Genomic DNA, 13,907 nt, shown 5'->3' on the forward strand with positions numbered 1-13,907 from the left:
GACACCACGCCCTGCGCTTCCTGCCCGATCTCGAGAGCAGAGGAGAGGTCACGGCACTGCACCTCCAGGGAGTTTCCCTCACCTGCCCACAGCGGGAGGTCACTCTAGACTTTCCAGGGCCTCGTCCACCCCTCAGCCCCTGGACAGTACTGGACACGAGCTCCAGGTCACAGTCCTAGGACTGAGTCCCAGTTCTGCCTCACGTAATTCTGTCACCTTCTCCAGGGATCAACTTCCCCACACAGGAGAGGGGCTGGCAGCTCCCCTAAGGTCGAGGAAGCCCCCGAGACCCGGCAGGTGTCCACGGCCTGTGACTGCTGTCACCACCGTCCAGATCCACCTGACAGCTCAACGTCCAGAGAACATCAAGGCTAAACTGTCTGTGTGCTCCAGGCACTGCGGCGTGATGATGAATGCTCAGGAGCCCCAGGGCCACGTCCACAGGCAGGATGACCCCCACACAAAGGGCCCGCGGGCACCCAGGCCATGCTGGCCGACGGGGAGGACAGCCCAGCTGCAGGAGCCCCACCCAACCCCACCCCACCATGCCCACCTGGCCTGAGAGCTCCCTCCCTGGTCTGAGCCCCCAGAGCTGGAGCTCACCTTGCCTTGAGAGAGGGGACGTGGGGAGGGAAGAGGGGGCCCTGGAAGGCCACAGCCTGAGGTCGTGATGAGGGACCCCTGAAAGGAAGGCCAGGACCCCTGCTGTGGGCAGTGTCCCACAGCGTGTCCCCCTCAGATCCCCATGGTGAGGTGAAATCCACAGCCCAGAGCAATGGGGGTGGGGCCTCTGGGAAGCCACCAGATCACCAGGCAGAGCCTCCTGAATGGGGTTTAGTGTCTGTATAAAAGTGCCCGAGGGACCCCGGCCCTGTCCACCTGAGAGGACAGCAGGGCACCAGGCAGGCACCATCCACGGGGAACAGACCTCGTCAGAGACCAAACCCGCTGGCACCTTGCTCTGGGCACCTGGCAGCCTCCAGGCTGTCGTCACTGCAGCCCACGGGGACACAGCTGCCCACTGTTGGCCTGCACACAGGCCAGGCCCTCCACAGCCTAAGGCAGGAGCAGGAGATGGTGCCTTAGGCACCCACAGGTCGTCTGCAAGCCCGAGAGACGGTGAGTGTGACCACAAGTTTCTCATTAAAAAAACCTCATGAACGCGTCCATTTCTTCTGGAGACAGTTTTTAGCAGGTCATCAATGGGGTCTGAGAATGACCCCAAATGGCTAAGAAACCTGCTCGCGAGGTCCTGGCATCCCAGGCAAGATGGATGCGCAGGCCCCCCACTGCCCCGGCCCCGCCCCCAGGCCCCACCCACCTCGCAGACAGCAGCAGGCAGGCCTCCGGAGTCTCGATCTTCAGCGCATAGGGCACCTTCTCTGTCACGGGGCGGCTGACCTGCAAAACCACCGGCAGCTCCCTTCAGGATGGGGGGCGGGGGCAGGGGCGCTGGCCAGATCTCCCGAGGCCTGCCATGCTCCCAGCCTCAGTTCCCACGTCTGCAACGGGCACACCTTCCATCTGTGACGGCAGAAGCTGCCGGAGAGGCCGGGCTGCACACTTCCTCACTCACCCACCCCCAGGAAGGCTGCCTCCCACGCCTCCCACAGCCTCCCACAGGCCCCTGGGCTCTGAAAGCAAACAAGCCTGCTGAGACACATCCAGCCTCCCTCCCCTTCCAGGTGCTGAAGAGCCTACAGGATCAGGAGGGACCCTCAGGCTCCCCTTGCCAGTCCACTCTGCCCTGGACACCACCACCACCTCCTGCTGCGTTGTCCCTCAACAGGGTGGGTGTCAGCACCAGAATTGGCTTCCTAAAACCTCTCGTTCCCCAAGAATCCTGGAGGTCACTCGGGGCCACCCACAGGTGCACACCCAGGGTCACAGAAGCCAGGTGTGGGCAACCCTGTGCCCTGATGGCTGACAGAGGGTACGACCTGGTCCTGGGAGGGGAGCAGGGTCTGGCCAGGGAGGGACCCCAGGGGCGTTAGGAGCAGCCGTCAGCCATCATACAGAACAGGTGCTGTCGGTGTGAGGCCCCAGAGTCAGGTTCAGAGACAGATGTGGGGGTGGCTGTGCCAGTGAGGAGCGTGGTCAAGGAGCTTTCAGTGGAGGAAGACAGAGCCCTGGGCACGGATGGGCGGGGCCTGCGCACAGCTCCGTGCTCCGTGGGGATGAGCGGCAGGCGCCCCGGCGCCCCGCACGCTGGCTATCACATCACGTGTGGTTGGCCAGAGCTGAGACAAACAACTGAGTGCCTGCCTGCGCTGCCTCCAGGTCTGCCTTTACGCACCGTTCTCCGCAGGCCGCCCTTCCCTGGCCCCGCCCCACACTGGATCCAGTGTTACCCATACCAAGGGCCCGGGTCCAGTCCTCTGGGAGGCCCTCCCTCCCTGGCCTCCTGGCTGCTCCAGGTGCCCCTGGCCATGGGCAGTGGGGCTGCTGCCTCCTCCACCCCGAGGGTGCCCAGCACCTGAGACTTGCCTTCATGCCGGCCACGGGCAGCGAGCTCTTCAGCCGGTACTTCCCGTCCTTCAGGGGATAGGTGTACAGAAGCATGTCGCTCATCTGTGGAGGGTACAACACGTCACATGTGGCCAGCCCAGAAGGCTGTGCGGGGCTGCTGGCGGCGGGGGCCCCTGAGCTCCAGCGTGCACAGGTGGCTGGCATTCCCCAGTGGCCCCCACAGGTGAGCAGCAAGGTCAGGGTGCACAGACACGTGTGTCTGGGTGACAGGCGCACAGGCACTCAGAGGGGTCGGAACCAGAGCATTCACAGCAGCTCTGCGCCTGACGGCCCCACAGCACAGGGGACGCCGGCCAAGCCTGCTGCGTCCACGCCACGGAGCCCTACCTGGCGAGCAGAGGCGACACACTGCCGACGCACACCGCGGTGTGTTTCCTCATGAGGCTGCGAGAAGCAGCCATGAAAAGTGACCACGAAAGCACAGGAGCAACAAGCGAGCCCGCAGATGGAAGGCGAAAGCCGCCCAGAGCCCCACGGGCCCCGAGGCTGGTACGGCCTGCCACTGGCCCGGCCCCTCCCTGGCTGCACGTCTCATGAACACTGAACCACGCTAGGCCTCCTGCACGGGGAGAAGGTGCCGGACTGGGGTCACCACCCTGAGTTCCTTCCAGGCCTCGGAGGCCGACCCGCTGGGAGACCTAGACAAGACGGCTCTCCTGTCTGCGCGAGGTTCTCTCATGGTGCATCAGGCAAGAGCCTCATCTTAAAGGCTGTTACGGTCCTCCCTCCATCCCACCTGCCCTTGGCTATTGGCCCCAGAAAAATCCTCAGAGCTCGACAGCTCCGGGGCTTGATTCTGGGGCTGGGGACTCACCAGGAACAGGTGCCGGGGGTGTCTGTTTCTCCCAGTCACTTTCAGCAGCGTCCCTTCCTTCACAAACTCCTGGAGGGGTGAGGCAGAGCTGGGGTCAGGGGTAGGAAGACGGCGAACCTGCCACAAATCCTCCCGGAAAGCAGAGTGGCTCTGGGACAGGCGACCGGACCTCGGGGGCAGCCACCTGGCAGTGCACCGAGCCCCGCCCCAAGCTGCTCATGGTGGTCCGGCCACAACTCCTACGCTGTGTGCCGCCGACGGGTCCACTCAGACCAGAGGGCTGGCGGCTTTGCTCACAACAGCTGATGGCTATGGGCAGCAGCTATGGCCCCCTTAGTATCGGACCACAGGGTCAGTAATTAACAAGTGGACTCGGGGTCCCAGCCCAAGTGCACAATGTGATTTCACACAATCTCCCTGGTCCATGCCCCCTCCCTCTGCCTCCTGTCCCTCGCGGACCACCACTGGCGAGGATCATGGTCTCTACCATTCTGCAGCCGAGCTGCGAGTTCTCCACCCGAAAGCTGGAACGGGAGTCAGTCAGTGTCCCGGAGGTTATTTTTAAGGGACTGTGCGGGGCTCACTCTGGAAAGCTCTCTGCTTTCCTGGCGACTGGGGCTACCACAGCGAGCACGGGCCACTGGCACTGCACCTCGCGGCCGGCCGAGAGCATGGGCACAGAGTGGACAATGCCAGGGGAGGCAGCCGTGGGCCGGTGGCGCGAGCCCAGACAGCTTGCACCCCGCCCGCCCTCCTGTCTGGGGCCAGCCCGGCTCAACAGGGAGGCTTATCAGCCGGAGCCGCCCGGCCGTGGCCCTTGCCCGGCGGCGACGCACTCACCCTTCCTGGCTGGAGGAGATCCCCTTGGCCTCGAACGCTGTGCTCGATGTGGACCAGCTTCTGCAGGTTTTCCTGCGGCCAGAGCGGGAAGAGGGGAAGGCAGTCAGAGCCCCCGTGAGGGTGCTATCTCTGTTGCCAGGGCTGGGCCCAGAAAAGCACTGTCCAAACTTCAGCCTCCCAAGAGTGGCAGGACTGAGACCCGAGGCTGGGTATGCAGGCCGCCAGGGTGGGGTGCTATGCAAGACCAGGTCTCTCCTGCTGGGCCTGGTGTCTGCCATTGCAGTCTGCCTGGGTGCCACGGACACAGGCACATCTGACACTCTGTCCGTCTCCGGGCCCCTCCTCCTCTTCGAAGCCTGCGGCACCCAAACTTCACTGACCAGGGACATCGCACTGTTGAAGCCTCACAGCTGGAAACATACGCTGCTTGGGGCCACCCACTGCCCTGTAGCCTCTCACTGTGTTACCCCCAAAGTGCAGCCCTGTGCAAGCCCTGTGCGGTACACAGTGGTCCCCCGAACCTGGCACGGGGCCAGGTCACAAAGACACATCGTCAGGTGAGAATGGTGTGCAGAGAAATCAGCTCGAGAAGTCTTTTATGTTTCCCATGGTTTGGGGCATAAAATCCCACACGGTAACCATGCGCAAGAACAGCCAGTTTATGACGTAGAAAGCTGCAGGAGAACGTGGCTCCTGCGCTGACAGTGAGAAGAAGCCGGGAATCTGCCCATGAGACAGCGGCGACAATGACTGAACTGAGGACTGACAAGCCCTGCAGGGATCCGGCTATGGCCACACCACAGGAAGAGGTGGGAGGCCCCAAGGAGGCCGCAGGCCAGCAGCTGCAAAGTTCACAGACGTGGAAAGCGCAGGAGTGGGCTGGCGGCACAGGCAGGACTGACACAGCCACAGACCCTCCTGCAGGCTCTGCTCCAGGGGTGGTGGCTGCGGCCCCCATGGGTTGCAAAAGCATGCGAGTGGCCAGGCAGGGCTGGAGCAGAGCCCTGCCCACTTCTCCCAGGCCTCTCAGTGGCTCAAGGCATCAGTCACTGGGGAAGGCTAGAGACTCTCCCACCCCTGGAGGCCAGGCAAGGATGCTCTGCTTCTGGGAAAAGAGTGGGAATGAAAGCTGCCTGCCCACAGGGAGGGGAGAGCCACCCCACAGGCCCAGCACCAGCACCATGCAGAGCTCAGACACGGAATCCTGTCCCCGCCAGCCCCAGGACCAAGGCTGAGTTTGGCTGCCAGGGAGGGGAGGAAGATGGACTGCTTCCCACTGGGAAGGATACAGGAAGAAGGCTTCCAGTGTCCACTATGAGACCGGTACTGGGGCCGGCGCTGTGGCACAGCGGTTTAAACCTCCGCCTGTGATGCTGGCATCCCATATGGGCACCGGTTTGAGTCCTGGCTGCTCCATTTCTGATCCAGCTCCCTGCTAATGTGCCTGGGATAGCAGTGGAAAATGGTTTATGTGCTTGGGCCCCTGCACCCATCTGGGAGACCTGGAAGAGCTCTCTGTCCCTTCCTCTTCCTCTCTCCCTCCCTCCCTCCTTCTCTCTCTCTCTCTAAAACTCTGCCTTTCAAATGAATCAATAAATAAATCTTTAAAGTGGAGGAGACTGGTACTTAGGAACAAGGAGGGACAAGAGTGCGAGGAAGAGACGCTTTCTGATGGTGCACGGACTGCAAACTGTGGGCCTGCAGCACCACAGGCCCCAGCAAGGCTCAGGGCAATGGCAATTCTGCTGCTGGAGGAACACAAAGGCTGGGGCAGAGGGTGAGGATGATGGCAACGAAACTCAAACCACTCAACTGCCTCTACGCCCAGCACCAACGGCACGCCCAGCAAAGAGGCCTGCCCACTTCCTGGGGAGTAGCTACAAGGCTTCCACACATAACATCTGGTATTCAGATATTGTGGGAAATATGCATATGCACACACAACCACGGGGGACCCTCCCACATCAACTGCAGGACAGAAGGAACGCAACAAAACCTGATCAGAAGGTGGCGCGAGTGCTGGAACTGTCTGATGGGGACTTGTCAGGGCCTGGTGGAGGGGGGGTGATGTACATGGACAGACGGGGCACTGCAGCAGAGGCACAGACGACACAAAACAGGAGGGGCCGGCACTGTGGTGTAGCGGGCAGAGCTGCCGCCAGCAGTGCCGGTATCCCATATGGGTGCCGGTTCGAATCTGAGCTCCTCCATTTCTAATCCAGCTCTCTGCTATGGCCTGGGAAAGCAGTGAAAGACGGCCCAAGACCTTGTCCCCTGCACACACGTGGGAGACCTGAAGAAGCTCCTGGCTCCTGGCTTCAGATCAGCCCAGCTCCACAACTGCAGCCATCTGGGGAGTGAAGCAGCAGATGGAAGACCACTCTCTCTCTGCCTCTCTATAACCCCGCCTTTCAAATAAATAAATCTTTTTTTTTAAAGAATCAATGGGAAATGCTCATCAGTTTTTGAAAAGCACCAGAAATGCATTCCTTTGACAGATGTAGCAGCAAACTGAACACAGCTGAAGAGAGAACTACGCTCTTGAAGAGTGATCAGGGAGACCCAAACTTGAACACGGAAAGAGTGGGGGCTGGGGCATGGAGAATGACCAGGGCATCCAGGAGACTTTCCCAAGATGCGTGGATGACAACCAAGCACAGAGCCAAGGAGGCTGAGGGTCACAACAGGGTGGACACCACCCCACCCCTGCCACAGACGCATCCCAGTCTAACTCCAGAGTCAGACACAGAGGGAGCTTGAAGGCAGCCAGAGCAAGGGGACGCACATGACAGAAAGGACCAACTAAGTGCCACAGCGGACTTCTTGTCTGAAACTATGGAAGCCAAGGCTGCAGCCACACCTTCAACACTGGAAGAAAAGTCTGGTCAACCGAGATTTTTAATACTCAGGAAAAAAAAATCGCTAAAAAAGGAAGGCAGATTCAAGGACTGAGTGAATGGATGAGGGGTGGTAGGAGCCAGGAGTCTCACTGGTGGACTGGGGAGTCACAGGTAAGCAAGGGGAGGGGGCTAGCATAATCCATGTGGGAACAATGAGAGCTGGGGGGTATCAGTAAGAACTGTGTGTCACTCAATGCAAACACAGATGGCTGTGTGTGGAAATGCACAGGTACACACACATACATACACACACAGTACACACACGCAGACACACACATGCACACACAGGTACAGGCACACAGGTGCACAAACGCACACCGGTACATACAGGTATACCCACATGCAGACAGGCACACACATGCACATAGGGGCACACAGGTACACAGGCATGCCCACAGGAACACATGCAAGGCAGTGCTGTGTCAGCTAAAATGGCCAGAACAGTGTGAGCGCACCTAGCGCCGTCTTGGAACCAGGCTTTCTTGGAGAGGTGGCTGACTCTAGGACTGGGGTGAGAACTGGCTAAGATGGGTGAGCCTGGAGCACCTTGCAGGACCTGAAAGCAAGGAGGCGCTCCAACGAACTCTGCAGGGAGGGGCAGGTGCTGTGTGGCACACGGATGTGTGGGAGGTGTGTGTGAGGTGGGGGTCTGACCCCATGTATCTCCTGCACCCGGAAGTCTGGCCTGGTTGGTGGTCAGGAAAGGCTCGAGTTCAAGTCCGGCTCTCACAGTGACAGCGAAGCAACCCTCCTTGCAGAGCGGGAGTGCTCGCTGCTGAGGCCCCGGCGTGCCTCCCCTCAGGGCAGCCTGAGCGTGGGTGCCGTGTGGGCCCATGGCCGCATCTCCTGGCAGCGGGTGGAGGTGGCTTTTTCCTGCACAGATTTCCCATCCTGTCTTCCGGGCTGCTCCCCTCTACGCCTTCTTCTCCATAATTCATGGCACAGCGGGGTGGAGGTGGTGGTTTCCTGAACCCAGCTATTTCAGTCGGGTTCCCAGAAGCACCTCAAAGCCCCCAACACCGTCGGCGTCTCTACAGCTAGGGCTGGCCCCCAAATGCATGTCTCAATGGTGGCAGTTCGGCCACAGTGGCCTGTGGCAGGTGGGCCCCATTTTGGGTTTGAGAATTGGGAACAGGTCCTCTTGTGAATCATACCTCTGGCCCAGCTACCTTTGCCGGGAGTTCTGGTGATGTTCTGATGTGAGTCTAAACCCCAAGTGAACGCTGCCTCCTCCAGGAAGCCTCGCCTGATTTTCTAGCCTGTAAGTGCTTCCCAGGGCACTGCTGGACCACACTGTAACAGTATCCCATCTGGTTCCCAGGTGGAGAACAGATAGGCGAACACTAGGAACTGCCCACGCAGGAGGGGATGGGCCTCAAGCTGGGAGCCGGCTGGGGGGGGGGGGGGGGGAGGCTTGGTCCTCAGGAGCTCTCAGTCACAGGGCCCAGACTTGGCGTCAGGTCTATCTGGGGCCCGGCGGCCCTGTCAAATGCAGAGTCCCTGCCCAGTTCCAGCAAGCACAGGTGGGGGCCTTGGATCCACACAGGCCTGGGCCAGCTGTCCACAGCTGTTCTGGGAGATGACGCGTGAGCGGCCTGGAGAGAGCCTGGAGGGCGTCTTGCCACAGCCCTTCAGTCCCTCCCTCCGGGGCTGACAAGCACGTGAGGTCCCCCCAGGACTCGGCCCTTCCTGACCTCACTTTGCTCCTGGGAGCAGAGGCAGTGCCCAGGCCATCTGCGGCTGTGGCGCGCCAGGGCCCATGGCACTTCTGCTTTGGGCTCCATGGAAGGAACTGCACTGCACGCACAGGATGCCAAAGCCGTCAAGGGTGGGGAGCTCCGCAGATGTCGACAGGGGGAGGGCCCAGGGCCAGATGCCGAGGACACACAACTGACCCGCCCCGGGAACAGCCCCGGAAACTTGCCTTCAGTCTCCACGCTCAGACACTCCAGCTCCTGTCTCGACTCTGGCTTCCTCCCCTGTGCCTGTGCCCTGGCCAGCCCTCTTTCTCCCTCTGTCCTGGTGCAAACCCCATCCACGGGCACCTCCACTGCAGTCTCACAGCCCCAGCTCCCTTCTCTGAACCCTGCACCATCCCAGCTCCCTCTCATGACACTGGTCCTGCTCAGGTGCACCGCACGCTGAAAACCAGGATTCACACCTTGTCACCTCGGCGTCTCCTGACCTCAACAGAGCACCAGACCTGACACTCAGCAGGCATCCAGTCGGGGCTACCGTCCTCTCTGTGTTCATCTTCACCACGGCAGTGAAGGTGGAGGCAATCACCAGCATCATGGGAGACATGAGCAATGGATCACTGAACTTTCTTCCCACTGGGCCAGGACTCAGCCTTGGAATCATCTCAACACACAGCTCAGTGGGGCAGTAAACACGTGGACACAGTAACGATGGTAACTACAGAAATGCAGCTGGGATGCAGGATCAGGTTTGCCATCCTTGGCAGAAACCCGGTAAGCCCCGGATGAGCATGTGACACACGCAGGGTCTTAGATATACTTGCTAAAAACGTGCATCTCCAAACCTCACCCAGACACCACCTGGGAAGGTCCGAGGTAGGCCTTGCAAGGCACGGGGTACCGAAGGTCCCGGGGCTGACGTGGTGGGCTCGGACAACAATCGGGCATCGCTTATCAGGCCTGGGTTTGAATGGTGAACCAGAGAAGGACACACAGCAACTAGGGCCACACAGCACATGGCAGGGCCAGAACCCAAGGTTCTAGGCCACTCCTAGTGGGTGGGGCAGAGGGTGGGGCATCCTGGGGAAAGGGGCAGAGGTCTGCGGCCGCACTCACCCCTTGCTCCATGCTGTCGTTGGCACGGTCCGTGACTTTGGAGATGAGGGTCAGCACAGCTGGGGAGGAAAGCAGGCGGCTGGCTGAATGACGGGGCCGCCCTGCCCTGTCCCCGTCCACTCGCTTCTGCTCTGCCCTTCCCCGACCCCTCTGCAACAGCCAGCTCTGGGGTAGGCGTCAACTTTCCCCACTTCAGTGCTGTGTCACAGGCCCCAGCCCTGCTCTGCCACTGCCCAAGTGATCTCGACAGTGACCCGGCCACTCTGTGTGCTGCACGTTCCAACAGGGATGCCATGGAAGGTCCCACGCAGGGACAGTCACACAGGACTGGGAGGGAATGGGGAGACCTGGCACCACCTCCAGTCCCTGATTCCTGGGGACCCCTCCTCAGCTTCAGTCCACCCCAGGGAGCTTCCCGGTCAAGGTGAAGGCGTGTTTTCTCAGCACGGCCACTGGCGGGCAGGAGGCCGTGACCCCGCAGAAAAGCCCCGGGCAGGGACAGGGGCCAAAGCAGGAATGAGCGCCCCTCCCCCGGGGGTTTGGTGGGCTTACCCTGCGTGTTGTCGTACTCGGCCGAGTCCGGGCACAGGTTATTTAAATAGTCTGTGGGCAGAAGCAGAGCCAGGGGTCAGCGACGCCGTCGTCCCCACCCTGGCCACACCTGGGCATGTGCGCCTGTGTTTAGAGATGGGAAACTGTCCCCAGGCAGTGGGGCACCCACCCTCTCACTGCCACCCCAGGACCACCCTCCACATGGCTGCCACCGCTAGTCACTGCGCTATGCCTTGGGGGCACAACGAGCTACAACCCTGCCCTCCTGCAGCACGAGTGACAAGCAACATGGCGGGGCGGGGCGGGGCACGTGTTCGGAACCTCTGGCATCTGCCCGCCCTGCTCCCTGCCCAGCGTCTCTCTCCACCTCATGCCTCCTGCTCAAGCCACACTGGCACCCTTGCCCTTTCTTGAACACACCAAGCCTGCCCCTACCCCGGGGCCCGGCACTCCGTCGTGCAGATCTCCACACGGCCAGGGCTCACCTCACTGAGTTCCGTTTCCGGCCGCCTCCTCGGAGACGGCTCCTCCACTGTGCTCAGTGCAGCAGCCCTGTTCCCCTCTAGACCTCTAACCTGCTGCGTTTCCCTACTGAGTCCCTTTTTAAAAAGATTTCCTTATTTGAAAGTCAGAGTGACAGGGAGAGGGAGAGGGACAGAGAGAGAAAGAGAAAGAGAGAATCAGAGACAGAGATCAATCTTCCACAATGGCTGGGGCCTGGGGGGCTGGGTTAGGCCAAAGCCAGGAGCCCAGAATGCCATCAGGGTCTCCCCCACGGGTAGCAGGGGCCCAAACACTCGGGCCATCTTCTGCTGCTTTCCCAGGCACATCAGGAGGGAGCTGTGGCATTGCAAGCAGTTTAACCCACAGCATCACAAAGCCCTTAGTTTTCACACTGACACTGCGTTCTCATTTCCACGTTTGTCTACAGTATAAACTCCACAGTGCCACAGCATTTGCCTATTTAATACAGAGCTGTGTCTCCAGCACCTACCCTGGGGCCTGGTATACAGTAAGTGCTCAATAAATGTTTGGTGGAAGAGACAGATGCAGTGTCTACCCCCGGCACTGAGTATTCACCTCACAGCCCTTGGAGTTGCCCGTGTGTCTCCGTGGGGAGAACACCTTTCCCCCCGGGCAGGGGTCTCTGCTGCTTTAGGGGGCAGCCGGAGCCCAGGGCAGAGGGGCAGGTGTTTGCAGCAGGCAGTGGAGGAGCAGAGTTTGTAGAGGGAGCGGAGAGAGGACTTGAGGCAGGGTCCCAAGGCGCTCTGGTGCTTACAGGACCGTGGGGGAGACAAGGCCTTCACTGGCAGAAGGAGCAGGTGGGGGGTTACAGACGGACAGGACCTCAAGCAAGGCTGGCGGCAGAAATGCCAGGGTCTTGGCCCCGAGGGGGGCTCTGGTTTAGAGGTGGGGGTGGGAGAGGGGCTGGGGTGGGGATGGGGCTGGAGTTGGGGTTATGGGGTGGGAGGGGCTACTGAGGGGCATGCAGGCAAGAAACGGAGAGCACTGGCAGGGCAGGAGGTGAGGCCCCTCCTCATCCAGCATCTTAACCCCCACCCCATCTCGCCACACCCCGCCCTGCTGTGGGCCCACCTGTGAGCAGCACTTGGTACTGGAAGAGGCGCTGAACCACCCTCAGGAGCCGATGTTTCACACCCTGGCTGCCGCCTTGCGCACTCTGCTGTTAGAAAGAGGGTGGAGGGGAGGCCCTGGCACAGCCCCCAGCCGTCCCACCCACACTTCTTCCTGGTCAAGCTCAGCTTCCCCTCTATCTTCAGAACCGGGTCCCCACCCCTTCCAGGAAGCCCTTCCAGATTGGCCCGGCCCTGTGTGACTGCTCACTCCTCCAGGCTCACAGCGCTCGCCCAGGCCACGCTTTGCTCGTTATGTTACTGGCAGAGACGAGCTGTGTCGGAACTGGATCCCGTCTGTGGCCGGTGTCAGGCCTTTCCTTGGCCACCCGCTGGCTGAGGCCCCAGTCTGGTGTCTGCCTTTCAACTGGCACGGGAGACCAGCCCCTGAGGCTTAGCAAGGGGCCGCCCCTTGCCACGTGGGGATGCTCTGGGTTCTTCTCCCCGAGCTCAGATCTCCCAACCTGCCCTGTGGGTCTCTGGTCAGTCTAGGAATGCCCACCCCCAGCCCTGCACCCTCACGGCAGGGTTTCAGGGCACAGGGACCCACCTCGAACTCACGGACGGCCGCCGCCAGCTGTGGGGAGCGCAGGCAGCTCTCCGCGAGCACAGCCAGGTACCTGTCGAACTGCAGGATGTGGGCAGTATGGTGCTCAAAGCCTTGCTCCCGCGTCAGGAAGACGTCGGCCACCTTCTGCTGGCCCTCCCTGCAGCCGGGGAAGGGCAGACGGCAGGAACTCAGCATAGGGCCAGCACAGCGGCGCTGCAGTCACATGGCTTGGTCCTTGCATGCTCTTTTACTCTGGACAAACGACCTAACGCCTCTGTATCCGGCTGCCTGTCCTTAAACCCGCACAGATGCGCAGGGCAGTGCCGGGGTCCCTCCACACCCCCAGGGGCCTCGGCAGCAGGGTGGGGGCAGCCGCTCACCACTCAGACAGCCGCTCCTGCAGCTCCTCCAGGAGGCCCTGGTGAAGGTCAAGGATGGCAGGAAGTTCGTCCAGGCCCTGCCTCAGCTCCTCGTGGGCCGGCGGGTCCCTGCCCTCTGGGTCCATGTCCTCCAAGGCCCTCGTGACAGCGCCGTGGAAATCCTGAAAGTTCAAACAGCCTGTTACCTGTGGGGCAACGGGGCCGAGCACAGCCCTGCCTGCAGGTGCACGTGGGCTCTGGGGCCTTGCCTGGTAAAGACTGCCGGGGTGAGACCTCAGGCCAGCACCCCTTACGGTCACTTGGTGACCACTCTTTTCCTTCTGTGAGGACACGACCCCACATTCTAATTATGAAGAAGTTCATGTGCTACCTGGTTTCAAAACAAAGTCTAAAGACATCACAGGCAGCTACCCCAGTCCCTGATGACATGGCTGATGTAAAAGTATTCACGTTGGCCGGCACTGTGGCAGTTAAACCTCCACCTGTGGCGCCAACATCCCATATGGGACAGGTTCAAGTCCTGGCTGCTGCACTTCTGATTCAGCTCTCTGCTCATGGCCTGGGATAGCAGTAGAAAATGGCCCAAGTGCTTGGCCCTGCACCCATGTGGAAGACCTGGATGAAGCTCCTGCTGCTGGCTTCGGATCGGCCCAGCTCCGATCCGAGTTGTGGCCACTTGAGGAGTGCACGAGCAGATGGAAGACCTCTTTCTCTGTCTGTAACTCTGCCTCTCAAATGAATAAATCCTAATTTTTTAAAAAAAGCATTTATGTCATGATAGAAAATCCAGACAGGATACAGGGGCAGGAATTCAGTGCAGCAGCCAATGCCACTGGGCATGCCAGCATCCCATAGCCTGCTCTGTGTTCAAGACCCCACCTCCCCACCAATGCAC

The 13,907-nt window shown here is 60.7% G+C and overlaps 1 protein-coding gene across 1 annotated transcript in view; it reads right to left on the reverse strand.

Annotated features, from left to right (window-relative positions):
- Positions 1 to 13,907, reverse strand: part of FGD5 (FYVE, RhoGEF and PH domain containing 5) — a 112,511-nt gene that overhangs the window by 11,976 nt on the left and 86,628 nt on the right. The window contains exons 6-14 of the mRNA XM_062200513.1: positions 13,013 to 13,173; positions 12,633 to 12,789; positions 12,045 to 12,132; positions 10,449 to 10,499; positions 9,897 to 9,955; positions 4,184 to 4,255; positions 3,344 to 3,412; positions 2,488 to 2,571; positions 1,322 to 1,401 (exon numbers count right to left, since the gene is read on the reverse strand). Of these exons, the coding sequence (XP_062056497.1) occupies positions 1,322 to 1,401; positions 2,488 to 2,571; positions 3,344 to 3,412; positions 4,184 to 4,255; positions 9,897 to 9,955; positions 10,449 to 10,499; positions 12,045 to 12,132; positions 12,633 to 12,789; positions 13,013 to 13,173 (821 nt within the window). The remainder of the gene's footprint in view (positions 1 to 1,321; positions 1,402 to 2,487; positions 2,572 to 3,343; positions 3,413 to 4,183; positions 4,256 to 9,896; positions 9,956 to 10,448; positions 10,500 to 12,044; positions 12,133 to 12,632; positions 12,790 to 13,012; positions 13,174 to 13,907) is intronic.

The sequence above is a fragment of the Lepus europaeus genome, chromosome 9 (assembly GCF_033115175.1).
Source record: "Lepus europaeus isolate LE1 chromosome 9, mLepTim1.pri, whole genome shotgun sequence".
Classification (NCBI taxonomy): Eukaryota; Metazoa; Chordata; class Mammalia; order Lagomorpha; family Leporidae; genus Lepus; species Lepus europaeus.